Here is a 21,794-nt window from a genome sequence, read left to right as displayed (position 1 = left end):
AGCTCTCTGTGTTCGTTGATGCACAAAACGGGGCCCTGCCCCTGCTCCTTCCTCACTGCACTGTGATTGACAGCAGAAACGGCAATGTGGAGGGAGAGAGTGGGAGAACATCACTGATCAGGCTCGGGTAAGTATTGGGGAGGCTGGGAAGAGCACCACACAGGTTTTTTTTTTTTTTTCCCTTCGTGCATAGAATGCATGAAGGTAAAATTCCTTTAGCCTTTGCAACCACTTTTAAGTATGCAGATCAGAAGTGGCCTGGCCATTCAGAATCCAGCGTTCTTGTGATGTGTACACATAATGTCACAAGCCCCTGCTTCTTGGAATTATTTTGTTTCCTAACAAAAAATTATAGGGGTGGGGGTGTTTCAGATGCTAGGATATGGGCTGCAGTCTTTAGAGGCAAGGAGTAACCATATCCGTTAGGATTTTTGTGCCCCTCAAGGAGGCAGTCTACACCTTGATCATTATGTGCTTTCTGTTCTGGTTGCAACTGATTTTGCCAGATTTGCTGGTACACAAGACAGTAAGCAGGGGCAGCATGCCAAACTTTTGTTTGTCATCTTCTCTCTATATGGGCTCTCTTCACCCTGCCCTTAAAGTGATTGATTGTAAACGATCACCTTGTAAAACAACCCATTCAGTTTAAAATAGAAATTAAAGGCAAAACATATGTGCATATATATATAGATATATAGTTATATAACTATATATATATATATATATATATATATATAACAATATATAAATACCTTTTCCTTTTTTTTTTTAAATAAGTGATCACATTCCCACTGTTCCCAGCTGCATAAGAGCTGTGGGGAGGGAGAAGCAACAATGCACTGATCTTCCCAGTGAATAGCTGTGCAGGCAGGGTGTGTCAGGACAAGTCTGATCATTTGGGGGCTGAGTTCCCGTCACAGCTTGAGAACTGATCGTGGTGTGTTTTCCTGCTTAATTTGGTCAGTTTTTAATAGGAAAGCAGAGGGACTAACAGGAACACCAGGGATTTCACACAAAGGAAGCAATACAAAGAGACCAGGATACGTTTTCATACAAGTACATGGTGCAACAGGCACATACCAAGAATATGAAATATTGGAGTAAAAAAACTCTTAAGCGGGCTACCTGGTACTACACAACTGCAGAAGATGATGAATGGCTTTCTCTGTTGTCTGCCTTTATGTCTGCTTCCAGCTAGCTTTCAGTGGCTTGTTTTCCTGTACAATACTAGTGTAGGTAGGGGATCACTGGAATACATCCATCCTTCATTCTGCATTCCTACTTGCAAGTAGGATTTTTGTGGGGCTACCAGGTAGGTTTCCAGACACTTGTCATTTGACTGTCATTTTCAACCTCTTATGCTCTTCAGCTTGTGTAAGTCTTGCTGAGGATTTGATATAAGGCCTTGCTTGAACTAGAAAAATACTGGCTTGCCTTCCTGCATGCCCAGATTCGAGACCATTTAACTATGAAGATCCAGTCAGTTAAAGGGGTGATATCTATGATGGCAGACTGCTGCATATATTAAAAGCCTATATGAATACCGATGACACTGAGTGTCCCCTTTAGATTGCTCTGTTTTAGGTGTATGCTTTATTCTACGGTTATGGTTCATATCTATCTGCTTTAGAAAAACGGATTCTGTATTCTTCTTAATTTACTTTGTCGACCTAGATGATGATTTTCTTGGCATAACGGTGTCTTTCCTTTTTCTTCCAGTGTGCTATCTTGTATACCAGCTGTGGAGGGCAGCGTAGACTTCGCGTACATAACATGGCATTGAACTGCTGCACACAGCTAGCAGACTTGTATCGAAATTGTGAGACAGACACGCTGATCAACTATTTTGCCAAGTTTGGTGAGTGCTATGTGTGTTATAAACACATTTAGGCATTGTATAGTAGACCACAAAAAACTTTGTGGCAGAGGCACTAAGTTACAGAATTCAGAATACATTTTCTTAATCGGTTCCCAACCGGCGCACGCCGATGTATGTTGGCAGAATGGCATGACTGGGCAAATTGGCGTACCCATACGTCCCTTTAAATTTGCCGCCGTGCCGTTGCGTGCGTGCGTGCGTGCCGGCCGGGAGCTCTGTGAGTCGGGTCGCGGGTCCCGCGGACTCTATCGCAGCGGGTATACCCTCGATCGCCTCACAGAGAGGAAGAACGGGGAGATGCTAATATAAACAAGAATCTCCCCGTTCTGCCTAGTGACAGTGTCACTGATCTCTGCTCCCTGTGATCGTGTGCAGAGATCAGTGACGTGTCACACGTAGCCACGCCCCCACACACACACGTCCTGGGGAGAAACACTCCCCAAGACATACTTAATCCCTACACTGCCCCCTAGTGGTTAACCCCTTCACTGCCAGTGTCATTTACACAGGAGTCGGTGCATTTGTATAGCACTGATTGCTGTATAAATGACAGTGGTCCCAAAAATGTCCGATGTGTCCGCCATAATGTCGCAGTTACTATAAAAATCACTGATCGCCGCCATTACTAGTAAAAAAAAAAAAAAATTATCAATAAAGATGCCATAAAACTATCCCCTATTTTGTGGACGCTATAACTTTTGCAAAAACCAATCAATAGACCCTTATTGCGATTTTTTTTTTTTTTTTTTTTTTTTTTTTTTTTTTTTTTACCAAAAATATGTAGAAGAATACGTATCAGCCTAAACTGAGGAAAAAAACTTTTTTATATTTTTTGGGGATATTTATTATAGCAAAAAGTAAAAAATAATGCCTTTTTCTTCAAAATTGACGCTTTTTTATGTTTATAGCGCAAAAAATAAAAACCGCAGAGGTGATCAAACGACCGATCAATTTCAGTTAAAGCGACGCAGTGCCGAATCGCAAAAAGTGCTCTGGTCAGGAAGGGGGTAATTTCTTCCGGGGCTGAAGTGGTTAAAGACTTTACATATTACTGGGTGTTTCCACTTTATCTGTTGCATTCTCCATAAATAGAATTAAATACCACCCACTTGTAATTGCTATGACAGGTGGCCAAACATGAAAGTCAGGTAAAGGGCTTTACCTGAGAAACACCGCAAAACCTCAAGAACCTTTAGGTCATTTAAAGCTCAATTCCCGCCAAATGTTTATTTTTCTTTTAGCTTTGGATACAAGTGGGAACAAGTTCAAGACTGTCAGGCGTTTTATTTCTGTCTGTAACTCCATTGGGGAGATTTTACTCGCTATCTCTGTGACTCCTGTGCACATTAAGGCTCCATTCACACTAATGCATTTTCTGATACTTTTTGCATTTTGCAGAAATGCAGGGAATTTTTTAACATGGGTTCCTATGGCAAACATTATGCATTTTTGTGTCTCTGCGTTTTTGGAAAGGGTCAGGGACTTTTTTCCTGCAAAATAGTGTTTTGCATGTAATAGACTTCAATGGACCTACATCCAAAATGCAATTTGCATTTTACGATTTGAGCTATTTTTTTTTTTTTTTTTACTATTCAGTGTATATAGCCGTTTGCTAAGGAGCGGGCTGGGAAGCCGGCCGCCGCATCCTTAGCTGATGCGGTCTGTGGGCTTCCCCACTGACAGCTGAATGTAAAAAAAAAAAAAAAAGAATTGCCAGCTAAAAAATTCACGAAAAAACCCCCACGCCAAAAAAAAAAAGACATGGGGTCCCCCCCAAAATCCATACCAGGGACCTTATCCGAGCATGCAGCCCAGTAGGTAGGGAGAGGACGAGCGAGCGCCGCCCTTTCCTGAACCATACCAGGCCGCATGCCTTCAACACCCTAAAGCACCTTGCCCCCATGTTGATGGGGACAAGGGACTCCTCCCGACAACCCTCGCCGGTGGTTGTCGGGGTCTGCGGGCGGGGGCATATTGGAATCTGGAACCCCAGATCCCGGCCCCCCTGTGTGAATGGGTATCCGGCATTGTACTACCCATTCACCAAAAAAGCAGTGAAATGTAAAAAAAAAAAAAAAGAGCCGTTTTTGACAAGTCCTTTCTGAGCCGTCTGTTCTCTCCCGCCGCCGTCTGTTCTCTCCCAGAGCTGTCTTCTTCCTTGCTGCCGCTGGTTACTCGCTAAAAACAAAAAAGCCGCTTTTGTCCTGAGGCTGTCTTCCTCCGTTGTGATGTCCCCCGCTATCTGACATTTGTTATATAGCCATGGGGCATGGCCATCCGATGACATCCACCGAAGAGCCCGCCCCATTATGACCTCGCCACCAGGTTACCCGCAAGGAACAAGATAGTGGCGGCTCGGGGAGAAGGCAGCGGCGGGAGAAGACTGCTCGAGCTATTTTTTAACCACTCCAGCCCTGGAAGAATTTACCCCCTTCCTGCCTGGGCCATTTTTTGCGATACGGCACTGCGTTGCTTTAACTGACAATTGCGCGGTCGTGTGACGTTGTACCCAAACAAAATTGATGTCCTTTTTTTTTTACCCACAAATAGAGCTTTCTTTTGGTGGTATTTGATCACCTTTTTTTTTTTTTTTTGCGCTATAAACAAAAAAAAGTGTCAATTTTGAAAAAAAAACACTATTTTTTTACTTTTTGCTATAATAAATATCCCAATTTCATTTTTTTTCCCCCCTCAGCGCCCCTGCAGCTCATTAAGAACTACAAGCTGTCTGCTGCAGTGGAAGACTGAACTTGTAGTTTTCCTTGTTGAGATTGCTGTGAATGAATGATGCAGCTGTGCGGGTGCACTGATTTTAAAATGTGACAGCGGTGTGGTGAGAAGAAACCTTGCCTGCTATCATGGGGTGGAGAAAACATGTGCTGGAGCATGTTACACCCTAAATATGGTCTGAAAGGTGAACTTCTCCTTTTAATTTGCCTTTTTGTTACTTTTTCAGCTTTCCGTGGAGTCTTAAATCACCCAACAAAGACTGTTAGAGACTCCCTGATAAATCAGTGCGCTCAAATCCTTGCATGCTATCGCAAGAACTGTGCAAGCCCCTCTTCTGCTGGCCAGGTATTGTCTGCAATGCCGTATGCATATAATATGGCCTGAAAATCATACTTCCAGTCCAAGCATGTTCTGATCTGTTTACTTTTTTTACCAGCTGATCCTTCCAGAATGCATGAAGCTGCTTCCTGTCTACCTGAACTGTGTACTGAAAAGTGACGTGTTGCAACCTGGTCCTGACGTGACCATTGATGACCGGGCATACGTGCGACAGCTTATTTCCTCCATGGATGTTGCGGATTCAAATGTATTCTTCTATCCTAGGCTCCTGACATTTGTAAGTGTTATTCCTGTATCTTCTATTTAGTAGCTTATTCACTGACATAGCACCATTGCAAAAAAACATGAATTTGTATTTTTTAACATTTGTGGCATTTTTTTTTCTTTTTTCAAACTGGTCAGACGACATGTGTTTAGTGTAAACTAAAATGCCTTTTGGCATATATGGCTTGTTTAAATTCATTTTTTATGTTTCAGTATTTAATCTTTACTTTTTTTTTTTTTTTTTTTTTTTTTTTGTGCAGACCAAAGTGGATCCTACTAGTGATTCCCTGCCTGTAGCTATCCGTGCCTCAGAAGAACGGCTTTCTAAGGGTGAAATATATCTGCTTGAAAATGGTGTGAACTTCTTTATATGGGTTGGTGCAAATGTGCAGCAGGCTCTCATCCAGAACCTATTTGGAGTGTCCTCATTCAGCCAGATAGACTCTAGTATGGTGAGTTTAGTCATTATTTAACAGGCTGTGGGCAGCTTAAGACATTTGAAAATCCACAGCTTTCTCATCCAAATAAAGGTTTTGTTTTTTGTACTGTATAGTAAAGCCCCACTACAGCCAAAACATATTTATTTTGTATGTATTTGACAGAGTGGGAAAGGGAAAAAACAGATTTTTATTGATACCATAAGAAAACCTCTTGAAAGACTTAAGCTAGCCATGAATGGCTCAAATTTCACATGATTTTGTGCTGAATCAGCTGAACTTTAAGTCGTGCGCTGCCCTTTCAGCACCACATGGTTTCACAAACGTTGGTTTAAAAATTGAGCAAAGTGGAAAATTATCAGCCAAACAGTTACTGGGTGTTCAGACAGCCACGGCTGCTTGAATACCATAGCTGGCTGTGGAGGGCCCTCCATCTTTGCTGTTTACTGTGGATAGGAGAATCAGTAGATTTTGGCTGTAACCCACACATCTTTTGCCAACTTAAGACTGCAGCAAAATAATTAACATTAAGTAAAACAGGGAATGGTTAGTCTCCCACTGGTCTGTCCCAGTGACAAACCACTACCTTCATTTGATGTCATGCTATGAAAGTGGGAGGAAATCTTCCTTCAAAGTCATGGACAGCAATATAAATGTACTACTCCTCTTGTCTATCCAAAAAAAATAAAAGCTTTGGCCTGACCCAGACTTTAAGTATCTAAACCCAACTTTTTTTTTTGGCTGGATAGAAGAAAGGTTGGGATCCACCGTCAGGTTTTTGTTGTCTCTGCTAGACATATTCAGCCTTAAGACCCGTACACACGATCAGAAAATCGCAAGAAAAATTTCGTCCGAAGGATCTGACGATTTTCTTTTTTTAATAAAGAAAATGTTTTATTGAGCATGGATAATAAAGTGCAACGGGCACTACACACAGGACAATCGCACATACATATAAATACTGGTCACATGTTATTAAGGGTTCTAAAGACAAGTGGAACCAAAAGACATACAAATTTTGTGGCATACGTTGTAGGCGGAACACCAAACCATGTATCATATGGTGCTATGGCTGTAGATGCCCGCAGGGAGGAGGGGGGTGGGTGGTGGGGGAAGAAGCATATGGATGAGTACATAGGTCGTAGGGGGGGGGGGTTGCCTACGTAGATTAAGGATCATTCCTCTGCATTGCAGGTGGAGGTGTCCTCTAGCCACCTATCCCAGATTTTATGGTATTTGTTTGGTCAGCCCCTATGTAAATAGAGTACTTTTTTTGTAAGGAAGGGTAGTGTTAATAGCTCTGATCCGTGGGGGCCGGCACTCCATGTCCTGGCGATTTGCATTCTGGCTAAGAATAATGTTTCTTGCAAAAATATGTTTAAGTATTTATCGCCCTCAGAGAGAGAGGAGCCCCAGTATTCATTGACGGGGACACAGGATCAGGGGGGAACCCATACGATCGTGGAGGAACTTGACAACCTGTGACCAGTACCCCTGGATAGACGGGCAGGACCGTAGCAAGTGGTAGAAGGAGCCACTGGGATCACCACACCTAAGACATGCAGGGCTATGCTCTGGCCTTTACCTGGAGAGGCAGTAAGGCGTTAGATAGGACCTATGGGGGACATAGAGTTGTGTGAGGCGATCGGATAGCTTAGACACATTTACAGGTAGTTAGCACCTCCTCCCAGTCATCATCCGTCACATCACCCAGGTCGGCTCCCAGCGGGACTTCAGCTGATAGACAAAAGCGGTGGTTATAGGTAGCATGACATAATTACATTATTGAGAACTTAGTCTTTTAGTCCAACTGTGATGTCTACCGGAGTATGATTTCAAGGTTAGGTATGGAGTCACGGAATTGAGTATTAAGCGCATGCCGGAGTTGGAGGTAGCAAAAGAACATATGGTTGGGTATAGCAAAACAGTCCTTTGGTGTTTGAAATTATTTAACCGACCCATTAGCTATAATGTATGACAGGTATATGACCCCTTTGTCAATCCACAGACCATGGTCAGGGATGCATGACCGCTCGGACAGGTGTGGATTGTCCCACAGTGGCGTAAGGGAATGGAGTATGGGAGCCTTGCTATAATACATGGCCAGCTGCCAAATCTTGCAGTGATTGAATAGCATATGGCTCCCATGTGGGGCACTCCACGGGTACCACAGAGTAGGATCTGAAATGGATGAACAACCGGGTGAGGAGCCTGGGAGCATACTACGGTGGAGTATCTTTCTTTGTCATCTTGATTGAGGTAAAAGAAATGGGAAAGTTGAGAAGCAATGTAGCATAGGGATAGGTCTGGTAGTGCGGTGACACCCAGATCAGTTGGACACTTCAGAGCTCGCTGTGACAGTTTGATGGGAGGAGCCCTAGATAAATGTGTTGAGAATAGATTACATAGATTTAAATATGCATGGTGGGATGTAGAGTGGGGCTTGCCAGAAAATGTAAAGTAATTTGGGGAGAAGAATCACTTATGCTAGGTTGATTTGCCCCATAACCCCAAGGGGGAGACGGGACCATGACTGTTTTGGTTTTTTAGGATTTCGTATAAGGGTTCGATATTAAGGCCTATGTAGTCTGTTAGAGATCGGGAGACTTGAACGCCCAGGTATTTGATCTTGCTGGCCCTGACCAAGGGGAATGCAGCTTGCTCAGCTGTGGGCGCACCAAATTTTAGTGGTAGAATTTGGGACTTGGCCCAATTAATCTGGAGACCGGAGAATACCCCAAAGCGTTTAATGAGCTGCAGAGCAGCCTGAAGTGATGGGCCCGCATCTTTCAGATACAGGAGCATGTCATCAGCGTACAGGCTGACTACGCATGCTCAGAAACAAAACAATTTAAAACATTACATCACTTCTGAAGTTGAATTTTGTCGTACGAGAATTTTCGTATGTTGAGTAACCTTCACCTTCGATATGAGACTAGCATGCAACAAAATACTGACAAAAATTCATCCGATAATCTGATCGTGTGTTGCAGGCTTTAGTCCTGGAAAATTTTGAGTTCTCATGAGAAAAGAAATAGAGGGGAAAACTTCCATTATGTGACCCGCTGAAGGATAGGATTTTCCTCCCTTGAAAGAGATTTCCTTTCCCTTCCTATTATGTACAAACAGTAAAACCGAACAGTAAGTGAAAGGAAATTCCCCCAATGGGACACCGTTGGCAAAAAAAACTATGTATTTATTCAATATGAGATAAAAAAAAGAAAATATCGCAAGGGCGCGCTTGGCTTCACTCATCCCTTACTTTTTCTTGCCACTGTACATAAAATATATGTGAACCTCTGCAGTAATTCATATTCATAAAATGTGATTTGATCCTTCAATAGACAAACACAATGCCCTTAGCTGATTAAAACATTACCAATTCCAGTTTCTTGTGTCTTTATTCAACACACCCATTAACCATTCCCAGTGTTAGAGGAAAAGGTAAGGAAACCCTTATGCCGCGTACAAACAGTCGGACTTTCCAACGGGAAATGTTCGATGTGAGCTTGTTGTCGGAAAGTCCGACCATGTGTATGCTCCATCAAACATTTCCTGTCGGAATTTCCAGCCACAAATGTTTGAGAGCAGGTTCTCAAATTTTCCGCCAACTTCACTTTGTTGTCGGAAAGTCCGATCGTGTGTACACAAGTCTGTCTCAAAAAAGCTCACGCATGCTTTGAATCAAGCAGAAGGAGCCGCACTGGCTATTGAACTTCCTTTTTCTCGTCTCGTTGTACGTCACCACGTTCTCACGTTCGGAATTTTGGGCCGACATATGTGTGACCGTGTGTATGCAAGACAAGTTTGAGCTAACATCCTTCAGAAAAAAATCCATGTTTTTGTTGTCGGAAAGTCCGATCGTGTGTATGCGGCATTAGAGTTAATATCAGATCAAACCTCCTTTGGCAGCAGTGACCTCAAGCAAGTGTTTTCGGTAGCTCTGGACCAGACCTGCGCAACGTTCAGGAGGAATTTTTGACCATTTTTAACCACAAAACCACTTCAGCTCACACATTTGTAGGATGTGTGGTGTGAACGGCTCTGAGAGAGAATTTTCCTATTCTGAAGCCAGTTTGTGGTAGGATTTATTTCTATGCTTGGGGTCATTGTCCTGCTGCATCACCCAACTTCTGATAAAATTCAGCCAGCAGACACCCTGACATTATCCTGTAGGGTGTCAGGGGTGTCAAACTCTTATTTCATCGCGGGCCGCATCAGCATTATGATTGCCCTCAAAAGGGCAAGTTGTGTCTGTAAGACTAGATGTCCAGAGCATCCCCCACCCTTACATCAGTTGTCCAAGAGCCCTCCCACCAACAAAAGTCGAGTCGCCCGCCCTCCCCTACATTACATTGCACCCCCCTTATCTTGTGCAGCTGCTGGGAAGAAGCTGGAGGCATTGCTGGAAAGAAGAAAGTACAGTGTCTGGAACAGGACCAGAGGAGGGCTGGAGCTCTCCTGCAGGAGAGGTGCGAGGACCACATAAAATGGCCTGGAGGGCCAGATTTGGCCCATGGGCCTTGTGTTTGACACATGTGCTGTAGAATATTTTGGTTAACTTGTGAATGTATTATCTCCTCGATTTGCAAGTGGTCCAGGCCCTGAGGCAGCAAAGCAAGCCCAAAATGATGTTCTCTCCACCATACTTCATCATTGGGATGATTTGATGCTAATCTTGATAATCTGTGCTCTTTTTGCACCATGCATAGAGTATTTTTCCTGAACAATTCAACTTTTGATTCATCAGTACACAAAACATTTTCCCTGTACCATTGTGGTTTGTGAAGGTGCTCTTTGGCAAACTTCAGGTATGCAGTAATGTTTTTTTGGAGAGCATGGACACCCTGCCTGCCCAAAGACTTACATATGGTAGACTCATAACCAGGGATGTTTGCCGATTCCAGTGATGTCTTCAAGCCTTTAGCTGTTACTTGTGGGTGGTTCTTTTCCCTCATTGAGGATTTTGTGTTGTGCCGTGCAGTCATATTGGCTGGGTACCCACTTCTTGAAAGAGTAACCACAGTACCAAACTGTCTCCATATATAGACAGTTTGTCTAACTGCTGACTGATGGATGCCTTTGCATCCCTTTCCAGCCTTTTGCAGATCGTCTTGATCATATGTCCTCAGAGCTCTTTTTTGTGAGGGAGGGTTCGCTTTAGCTGATGCATTCTTAATGTCCTTTTTATCAATTAAATTGGTTTTAAGCCACACCCCCAAACACATTTCATTAAATGGACTCCAGGTGTACAAACTACTGCCTCCATTTGGCTTTCATTGAGGTAATTAGTCTGTGGGTTCACTTAATTTTTTTCCATCACTTTGAATGTGTATTGGGTGTGTTCAATAAAGACAGCTTAATCACATTATCAGCTTAAGCACATTGTGTTTGTCTATTGTTGTGACTTAGATTTTATGGTAAATTATGGCAGAAAACTAGTTAATTCCAAGCGGTTCACATACTTCTTCTTGCAGCTGTATAATAAAAATCAGCATATAATAAAAACAGCTAAAATCTATCCAGGCAGCGACCGCTTCACTCTGATGGCCACAACCTGGATTGTGTGTTCAGCAGGTCTTCCAGGTTTATGTATTATAATTATATGCGCCTTTACAACAGTTTAGAGAAATTCTTTCCCTGTTGAGATAAGACTGTGACAGGTGTTAATTTCCTAGAAAAACAATGAATTCCACATTGACATTAAAATGAAAAATGTGTTTAATGCTTTTACATTTCTATGTTTTGAGATGTGTGGATGACAATAGAGCATTTTAAACAATGAATTCGAATTACTATTGTAAACAATATTAGCATAATTTTTGTGAATAGTAAAAAACATAAGCCATACTTTTTAGGGCCGGTTCACACCATGTCTGTGCAAATCACACCGCATGCAAAATGAGATCCATTTGCGATCTGTAGCAGGTATCAATAGAAAGTTAATGACACCCCAAATGCAGGTCACAAGCGCTTTTGTACCATGCGATCTGATTACAGTGCGTTTTAAAAAATAGTGCATGCGCTATTTTGGTGCGGTGCAATTTTAGCCAATTCAAAATGAATCGGCTAAAAATTGCACTGCACAGAACCGCATGAAAATTGCACAGGAATGCACAGTGCGTTCCTGTGCGATTCATGTGTGGGAATGGTGTGAACTGGCCCTAAATATTTTCTTGATATGCATATATGGACATTTTATATTAAGCCAAAGCTGCTGGGTTTTATATATACTAAAAATGTTTTTTTTTTCTTTTACAGAGTGCATTACCTGTGTTGGATAATCCAGTCTCAAATAAAATGCATGCAATTATCACAATGTTCAGAGCCCAGAGGCCAAGATATATGAAGGTAAAGAATGTTTTTTCATTCCACGGTTTGCTGTTTGTTTGCTATTCAGAGTTGGCTGTTTTTTATTTATCTGTACACAGGGGCCCAGTTGTGTTAATTTTTATGCTTTGTATGATTACAAACTGTACGAGGTACAAAATGTTATAACAGATACTTTACGAAGCTAGGCAAAAAAGGAGCATGTCAGGTTAGACATAAGATCTATCATTGCTGACTTGTTCATTAATTACCTTTTAAAGTCATGCTAAAGCTTTGTTTCTGTTTTTTTATAAAATATCGAACATGTCATACTTGCCTGCTTTGTGCAAATGGTTTTGCACTCAGCAGCCCGATCCTCTTCTTTTCGGGTCCCCCACCAGCGTTCCTGGATCCTCCCCCTCGAGCAGTGCCCCCAGAGAGAGTCACTTGCCCTAAGGGCACTGTTACATGCTCGCTCCAAAGCCACTGCTCTGTCCAGAAGGACTCCCGCTGCTGTCTCCGTCAATGAGGAGGGAGAGTCCCCATCCAGCCAAGGCTATCGTGAACATCACTGAAGTGAAGGGGGCTCAGGTAAAGATGGGGAGGGGGTTGCCACTGCACACAGGTTTTGTATCCGTAAAAACCTTCAGCCCTTAGAACCACTTTTAAGATGTGCACAAATATAGGTAGGGACCACCTTGCTTTCTATGCCCTAAATGGTCTAAGTGGTGGGCGGGACCAATCCAACTCGTGTCAGTTGGGCTTGCATCGTGTAAACAGTCTGTACTGCTTTGATTAGCATTGACAGCGAGGCTGTGGAGCCACTGACAGTCAAAGCTGTTATCTGTCCTGTCAGGATAAGCTGTACACACATTCATTTTTTTTCTGAGTTTGTCTGCAGAGGTGGGCACAGGCAACTCTGCATAGGGTAGTCTGAGTTTGTTGCCACTGCTGAGGAGGATGGGGAGGTCACAGGCAGGATCAACCATTTCTTTAAAATTTTGATTTATATAAAAAAAAACACAATACAGTGGTCTAAAGCTGCACTCTTCAGTGTCAGTCAGCCTTATTACTTTTTCCCTTTTTGGTAAGGCAGGCCATACACAGAGCAAATTTATTTCCTGCAACCACAGACAGTGTTGACAGGGGATTCCCTCCCACCGGGCTATTGTATTCTCCAGGCAGGGGATGCTGGTGATTATTGCTAGCAGCTATACAAGCAATAATACTATGTCAAATCCGGCAGGCTGGTTGTACCCAAGTTGATCCATCTTAAATACCTTCAACCTGACCATACATGGTTGGAATCTCGGCCGGTTCAGCAGGATTCGAACCGTCTATGGCCGGCCTTAGTCACTAACCCGGTAGAGGTGTCCTGACACTTTAGCCTCGGTTCACACCAGAGGCGGCACAACTTGCAGGTCGCCTCACCGAGGCGACCTGCACACGACTGCCCGGGCGACTTGCAAAACGACTTCTGTATAGAAGTCTATGGAAGTCGTCCCAAGTCGTCCCCGAAGTCGTACAGGAACCTTTTTCTAAGTCAGAGCGACTTGCGTCGCTCCCCTTAGAACGGTTCCATAGCACAGAACGGGAGGCGACTTGTCAGGCGACTAGGTCGCCTGACAAGTCGTCCCTGTGTGAACCGAGCCGTACTGTCTGCTGTGGAGCATAAACCTTAAAGTGGTTGTTAAGCCACTCTAACCTGTATACGCCATCAGCACTGCCTCCTATTGTAGTACCCCCCTCTGTGTATGATTTAAAAAATTAATGCTGAAAATAACTAATTTCATGGCAGAGATTGCGATCACATGACTGGCCAGCTTTTCCTTTCCTCCTCTGAGAGATGCAGCAAATAGCTGGTAACAAATTAAGTCGCCAACAGCTGCCTATAAATCGCTCTCATTCACTATAAAGAAAAAAGTATTCCATTAAAGGAGAAATATGGGCAAAGCTTTTTTGGCCATACTTCTCCTATGGGTCACAGGAGTGCAGTTTGTTCTGCACTCCTGTGACCCATTTTCAGCCAACAGTGGGCTAAAGCCAGCTGTCGGCTGACATCACTCGGCCAGCCGGGCTCGGGAAAGATCCTCACTATGTGGTCGGGATCCATCCAAAGGCCTGGGCGCAGTAGGAGGCGGCGGAAATAGCCGAAGGCGAATAGACGAGAAAAATCGGCTGTACACGGCGCCTGTAAGAGGGCCCCTCGCGAGCTCGCTTCGCTCGGCACACTTGGGGCACGACCTCGCTTCGCTCGGCACTTTTTTTATTCCCCCTCTGGGTCCACTTGGATGGTGGGGCTTCAACCTGGACCCAGGGCGCAGGCGCCGTGTACAGCTGATTGAAGTTTTTCATCTTCGGCTATTTTCGGCGGCTCCTAGTCGTTCGTACTGCGCAAGCGCTGTGCTTGCGCAGTACAAGGGAGACCTTATCCGCCGGGGGAACTTTCTCGGCAAGACACCGGCACCTGGCTCAGCCTCTCAGCAATCCGCCGAGAGCCTGAGCCAGCCCCTGCCACAGTCCAGCGCTCCAGTGAGCCGCTTACTGACAGTCACAGCTCTGCTCAAAGTGGATGGGGAGAACTGGGTGATCAGCAGTGTTTGATCGCTCAGTTCTCACTGCAGAGCCGGTGGGGGACAGATGCAACACCGGATCGATGCTGCATTCACCTAGGTGAGTATAATTGTTATTTTGAAATTCTGAACTGTAAGCTGAAGATATCACTGAACAGTTTTTATGCAAGCTGAGAAGAAAAGGAAAACTAAAAGTACTTGGCATTATTCATATCGATTGACTATTTAAAAATAGATGAGACGTGCTCTTTATGCCTTTATTTTATATCAATCTGTACTTTTTTTTTTTTTTTAGTTGCTGGTTGTGAAACAGGACGACAAGCTTGAGATGTTCTTCAAACACTTGCTGGTTGAAGATAAGAACCTGAATGGAGGGGCTTCATATGTAGACTTCCTCTGTCATATGCACAAGGAGATCCGACAACTTCTTAGTTAGAGATAGAAGAGTTGGTGGTTATCGCCTCCAGTGACATTTAAAATATTTTGCTAACCACCTTGATCTTTTAACTATGCTACTACAACCAGGACACCCAGAAGCGAAGGACCGTTCTGTTTTCTTTCTGATTTGCCTCTTTTTGTCTTTTATTTCACGTAATTCTTCTTTCAAAACCCCCTTGTGCCCCACATTCTCCTTCCCCTTCTAAAGATGAAGATAATATTTATGGATTAACTGAATGTTGCCCCTCTTTGACCAAATTGTCTGCACTGAGGAGCACAAAGCTGTCTTGGTTGGGATGAATGTAGAGATGCCTGCTCAGAAGAGAGGTTAAACACAGTACACTGGTTATTACCTATTTTGCATTGGTCTGCCTTTCAGAAAAAAAGATAAGAAAATTTTATGAGAACATGTATGAACTGACTTGGACAGTATGTGAAGAGATCGAATTTCCATTGTTTCATAAAACATTCTTTTTAGACAAACACATTTTTTTTTCTTTTTGGAAGCACCTGGAAATGTTTTGGGTGTTCTTTTTTGTTTTATTAAACTTTGTCATTGAAGCGAACAATAAGACCATACTGTTCAGATATAACGGTTTTACAGTTGTCACCTATGATCCCTGATATAAAAATTATATTTGAGGATAAGCATGATTATGGTCAGTGATTTCGAGCCTAGCAGAGTGATCTAGCCCCTTTACATAATGGGTTCTGGCAATACTTTATTTTTCTATAAATAATTAAATCATCCATCTTTAATGCTCTCTTAGAGTTGACATTATTTGTCCTGTTTGAAGTTGGTTTACAGATATGATTTGGTGCATTCATTTAAATTTTTCCTTCTATGTCCTGTTTTTATCATGCTGTTGTTCAGGCTGGACATTGTGTGGTGAGCACGCGGTTGACCTGGTCATCAAGTATAGAATCATAGGTAAAATAGTATAGACTTAAATATTTATAAGTGAAGGTGAAGACTTGGCAAGCCCTTTCATCCCTCTCTTGCAATATACAAACTTTGAACTTACTTGGAGGACAGGCTTGGTTTAATGCCCAACTCCAGCCAAAAGAATTTGCTATGTTTTGGACAAAGAAGGGAAGGGTTAGAAACTGCAAGTTTAATATTGCTGCATGTGTCCTCATTTGCAATGTTTAGGCCTCATGCACACTGGGCATTTAGCCAGCTCTTTTGATTACCCTTATCCCGGCAGGACAAAAGCAGTGTTTAAAAAGGCACCTATGTTTTTCAAATGCTTTTAGAAGCGGTAAAAAAAAAATCTGTCTGAGGCTTGTAAAACTAGCTTTTTTTTTTATTTTTTTTTTTTTAAGCTGCAGTGTGCACAAGGCCTAACCCTTACTTCACGTCCTGATCACAGTTGTTCACAGTAACATTAAGAGATAAGACAGCAGCAACTTTTTTTTTCTCTGTGGAACCAGAAAAGATTAAACCTCTTGAGAGAACCCCCATGGGAGTACCTGATAATAAAAACACTACAGAAGTTCTCATCCATACTTACGTGTTTATAAAAGTAGTTTTGGCTGGAGTTGGGCATTAAAGGGGTTGTAAACTCTCAAGGTTTTTCACCTTAATGCATTCAGGTGATAAACCTTCTGTAGTGCAGCTCCCTTCCAGAGCCCCCCCTTTTACTTACCTGAACCCGATCTTTCCAGCTACAAAGAACAAGCTCAGCATCTCCTGCCGCTGTCTCGGGTGCTCATTGGATAGATTGATAGCAGCAGCTGCCATTGGCTCTTGCTGCTTTCAATCAAATCCAGTGACATGGGAGTCGTGGCTGAGTCCTGCTCTCTGTGTCAATGGACGCAGCAGCAGGATTTGGGAGTGCGTCCGCACGGGTGCCCCGTTGGAATGCAGGTCTCTGAGGGGGCACTCAATGCGGGGAGGAACGCTGCTGAGGGACCCCAGAAGAGGAGGATCGGGCCTACTTTGTGCAAAACCCTTGCACAGAGGAGGTAAGTGTAACATGTTAAAAAAAAAAAAAAAAAAAAAAAAACCTTTACAACCCCTTTTAAGGATAACTTGGACACACTGGTCATGACTCCAGCATAGCTTTTTCAATAAAACAAAGCAAAGGGAAATTGCCGTATCTTAAATATATCAGCCCATTGCAACATCAATTTTCTTAAAATCTGACCGCAGAATATTACTGCTGCGTGCTTAGTATGTGTTAATATGTTTTGCATATTGCACTTTCCAGCACTGAAAAAGGCAGCTAGTAGTGTAACAGCAAGTTTGTTTTTATTAGGCCTTTGTTCTTTTTTTTTTTTGGGGGGGGGGGGTTCTCTTAGCAAGATAATTCTGATTTTGCGCATTTTTTGTTTTAGTATTTTCTCAAATCAGAAAATAAGACAGACGGGAACTGCTCCAGGTTTTAGCCTTCTCCATAGGAATGGTTGTAGGTCATAGGGACAGTGGTGTGTCAACCAGCCTTAAGAACTTTGCATTCCATGCCCTGGTTCTTTTCTCAGAAGCTGTCCTGCATGTTCCACTCTGCTAAAGTGAAGGACAATGATCTCTGAGAGCAGAGCTGCAGCCTCAGATGGAGACCCTTCACAGCAAGACTCCCTGTTGTCCAGTGGAGAGTTATTCCTTGTAGGAGACTGTCAGTATTTTCTCTAATAACAAGCATTGAAGCCTCTCAAGCACTTCAAAATTGTAGACTTTTGCATCTTACTGCTTCATAATTGCTGTGTTGATTTTATGAGGGAACCAATATAAATTATATACATACATTAAACTTTTTCTTTTGTGTGTGTGTGTGTTTTGCTAATGCCTCTTTACGTTTGTACAGAAATAAAATCTAGCTATTTTATATTCCTCTGCCCTTGCTGTACATGTGATAAATGCTTTTAGGTCCTGGATTATTACATTTTGTGTTTGCAGTAACAAAGTGCATTTATCACAAAGCTGCATTCCCCTGCATTTGTATAGCGAATGGTTATGCTTGTGGAGATCTGTCACCATTCTGTATCTGGAAACACTAAAGTAAACATTCTGTATCACCAAAAGTATGTGGACACTCCTCCAAAATAAGTAAAGGGTACTGTTAATGTTACAATATACAAGGACATGTTGGACAATTGTGTGCTTCCAGGCTTGGGCAACGGTTTTGGGAAGCCCTGTTCTGCTCCAGCATGGCTGCATGCTTAAATCCAGGTCCATAATGGATATGATTTGATGAGTTTAGTGTGGAGGAACTTGAGTGGCACAGAGCTTTGATTTCTATCGCCTATTGAACACCTTTGGGATGATTTGGAACTCTAATTCTGAGCCAAGTTTTCTCATCCAACATTGGTATCTGACTTCACAAATTTATGCAGACATACACGGAAATCTTGTTGAAATCCTTTTCAGAAGAGTGCAATCTGCTATAGTTACAAGGGAGGGGGTAACTTCATATAAATAAATACCCATGGATTTGGAGTGGGAATTGTAACAAGTTTATAAAAGTTTGATGGTCAAGAGTCTGCAAACCTTTGGCCCCATAGTGAACGCAGGTGGTCATTTTAGATCTTTCTGGAAACCCTGGCTATTTGGGTGCTATGTAGTTCAATTGGAAGATTTTTTTTTTTTTCCCCAATCATCTTTCAGAACAGCACCTGGAAAGAGCGTAGTTTGACCCATTTTTCCAGGAAGCACTGCAACCTCAAGTTTTAAAGGCAGGATCCTTCCACCAAGGTCTGTTATTGTTTCCTCCACGATGGAATGGCTGCATGGCAACCAGGGTGGTGTTACATTCTCTCCAGGCGCTGAGGGGTGCTTTTGCCATACCTTGTTTTTTTTTCTTTATGGCAACCATCCCAACACCAAATCCCGACAGGTAGGGGACTTCCAGAGCTTTCTCTCCTTTCCAGCTTGGTGACAGTAATGGCTGGCTGGAGGTCTGGGTCTAAGAGGACCAGTCAAGGTGTCTTCTTAAGGTCGTCGGCAGTTTCCAGGCTTCAGCTCGTTCCTGGGCGGCGGGTGACATTGTCATAGTTTTAGGCTGTGTATTGGAAATCCAAAAAATGTATCAAGTTAGCCATGAGTGCAGATTTTCCCTGGTCATCGAGTATACTGGGGTTTTCTCTGCGATGTACTATAGCAGGTATCTTGCTATGTTGGGGACTTTCTAACTTCCATTCATTATAGGACACAGCTGGACTTTCAGGTTTTGACAAATTGGTTATTTCACCACCTGCAGGTGTAGGACGCTAGGTGCAACAGAAAAAAAAACGCCCTAGGGGAGGCCTCTGCTGGTGGCCAAACCCCTTATCTGTAACACCCTTTTCAGTTTCTTCCTAGCACTTGGGACCTACTATTGGTGGAGAGGCCTGAGGGGGCTTCAATTCCTTTGTGGACATGTCTTAACACCTTGCATCTCATTCAAGGGGAATAGGCTGGTATTGATGTTGTGACTACAGGTTCCAGGATGACTTGCTCCAGTCTGTGAGTAGTTTTCTTGGGGTGGGTGCATCATATCGCTTGTAGAGGTTTCCCCTTGCCTGTGCCTCTTATAATCATGAACCATACGGTCAATTTTACTGTACTTGTGCTACATGTGTGGATGAAATGCTGGTGGAAAAGTTTAACTGCTGGGTTTAAGCCTCATTTTTACTGAGCGATTGCAGGTGGGTTATTGCAGTTTGCCATTTTGTGGTGGTGTCGTCTCCCGGATCCTGGAGGGGTGGTTCTCCTTCCTGAGTGCAAACACGTCTGGATGCTTCCTGCTCGAGTACCTCTGCCGTTTCCTGAGGGTGTTGTGACTTGTTCCCCAATGGGGGGGGGGTCGTCACTCCCTGTCTGCACACCTATCGGCACCTCTGTAGCCATGACTCAGACAAGGATTACCTTCCATCCTGTGCAAGTTGTAGGGTGTCTGGGGCCTCTTGCCTTTCTGATTCTCTCTGCAGTGCCTGCCAAATTCCCCCAGTACTGAAAGCCTCTGCTCTGGCCAGGCCCTCTTGTAACAATTTTTCTGCAGCTATGGAGGGTTTTGTACCTCGCATGAAGAGGGCCCTATTGTAGAAGCTGCATAAAAAACACCCTTCACCTTTGGGTCCAGGGACCTACAGAAGAGCATTCCCCATCCGACAGCAGCTATGATGGCAAATTAGAGCGCAGGTTTAAGGCTGTATGGGAGACTTTAAATATTGAGGAGTCCTCTTCTGTGTCAGGGGATTCCATGGTCTATTTCAGGACTCATAAGCTTAGGAAGGCCTCTAAGATTTTAAGCCATTCACCTTGTCTAAATGCTTTACTGTACCTTTTGAGGAGGCATTTGTCAAGCAGCGGTCAATTCCCCTATTTCCAGACTGACTAAGGCTACTAGTATTTCAGTTGAGGAGTCTCCTTCTTTCAGGGACTCGTTGGATAGCAAGGCAGAAAGTACCGCTTGTTCCATTTATACTGTTACCAGAGTTTCCCAGACTTTGAGTGAGTGGGTAAAATTGTTATGCATGGTTTGGCTTCAGAACATGTCTCCTTTGCCTGTGTTGACCTGGCAGATCAACTGGTTCAGGGCCTACAATATCTTTTTAATGTGGCTTTGGATTCTGGCCAGCTGGTCTCTCACCCATCTGTTTTTGGCTGTTGTAGGGCTGGTCTGCAGGTCTGATGTTCAAGAAGGTGACTGATTGAAATTCCCTTTGTCAGTGGTCATCTCTTTGAATGAAATTACAGGCGGTCCCTGTGTTACAAACATCCTACTTACAAACGGAGGGAGACAACAGGAAGTGAGAGGAAATCTACCCCTTGGAAGGGAAACTCACTCCTGTAAGTTATTGTGGGAAAGCGGTGTCGCCACTGAAGCTTTATCACCAATCCTTGTTTCCACAACAACCCAAAATTTTCAAAATCTAATTGTCATAGGGAAAGAAAGTGAGATGAAATCTTCTGAACAGGGGCACAGACAGCAAAACAAACATTACAGTGATGTTAACCCTTCCCTATGCTATCCAAAAAACGTATTTTTTGGGGGGGCTGGAGCTATACTTAAAAAAAAAAAAAAAAAAAAAAAAAAAAAATTACCTGTTCTGACTTACAAATTCATTTTAAGAATAATCCGATCTTGTTTTTAACCCTGGGGCCGCCTGTATTAAGTGCCTCACAGGTGATAGGAGCCCCTTTTTTCCCAAGTCCAAGAAGAGTAAAGGCCATTTTGGAAGGCTGGCCCTTTGTCTCTGAGCATAAGTGCATTTTTCATGGCCAATGTCAGTTTTCCCTACAGCGCTGTATGGACGCACTGGGATTTTATGGTAGCCACCTTTAAATTGGCTACTTTTGCTCAGTTCCACTCTGAACATTGAATTTGTCCTATACCCTGAGAGTTCCATTGTGGTCTTGAACTGGACAAGATCTGCTTACAACATGTCATAGTTGTTTTTATCCCCACGATTGTCATGACGGATACCAGACTTAGGGGTTGGGGTGAAGTTCTGAGCCCTCTGTTCAGGGCTGTTGGGCGCCAGAGGAATGGATTCTTTTAATCGATAGCCTGGAATTTTGAGCTTTTTGCTTATTAATTTACTGCACCTTACTTATAACAAGTCCTTGGGTCCAAATTCAATTGGACAATGTCTCAGCTACCACTGACAGAAATCATTAGGAGGGCACAAGGGATGTTACAGCGTTGACAGGGGTAGAGTCTATCCTGCTCTGTGTGGATTTTCATGTTCTGGTGATCTCTGTAGTGTATATTCCCATGATGGAAAAAGGGATTTTCTATGCAGGTGAACGGTCTCTACATCAGGAAGTGTACGTAGGCACATACAGTGGGGTCGGAAAGTATTCAGACCCCCTTAAATTTTTCACTCTTTGTTATATTGCAG

The 21,794-nt window shown here is 43.3% G+C and overlaps 1 protein-coding gene across 6 annotated transcripts in view; it reads left to right on the top strand.

Moving 5' to 3' along the window:
- The window catches only part of SEC24C (SEC24 homolog C, COPII coat complex component), a 90,728-nt gene extending 74,995 nt beyond the window's left edge, over positions 1-15,733 (top strand). For all 6 annotated transcript variants that reach the window (XM_073596677.1, XM_073596680.1, XM_073596679.1 and 3 more), the window contains 6 exons: positions 1,720-1,858; positions 4,836-4,954; positions 5,046-5,225; positions 5,473-5,664; positions 11,911-12,000; positions 14,827-15,733. In XM_073596677.1, coding sequence (XP_073452778.1) covers positions 1,720-1,858; positions 4,836-4,954; positions 5,046-5,225; positions 5,473-5,664; positions 11,911-12,000; positions 14,827-14,967 — 861 coding nt within the window. In that variant the 3' untranslated portion in view covers positions 14,968-15,733. The remainder of the gene's footprint in view (positions 1-1,719; positions 1,859-4,835; positions 4,955-5,045; positions 5,226-5,472; positions 5,665-11,910; positions 12,001-14,826) is intronic.
- Positions 15,734-21,794: the final 6,061 nt, after the last annotated feature.

This window comes from Aquarana catesbeiana, linkage group LG08 (assembly GCF_042186555.1).
Source record: "Aquarana catesbeiana isolate 2022-GZ linkage group LG08, ASM4218655v1, whole genome shotgun sequence".
Taxonomy (NCBI): domain Eukaryota; kingdom Metazoa; phylum Chordata; class Amphibia; order Anura; family Ranidae; genus Aquarana; species Aquarana catesbeiana.
Note: the sequence above shows the minus strand (reverse complement) of the source record. Positions and strands in the feature narration are given on the sequence as shown.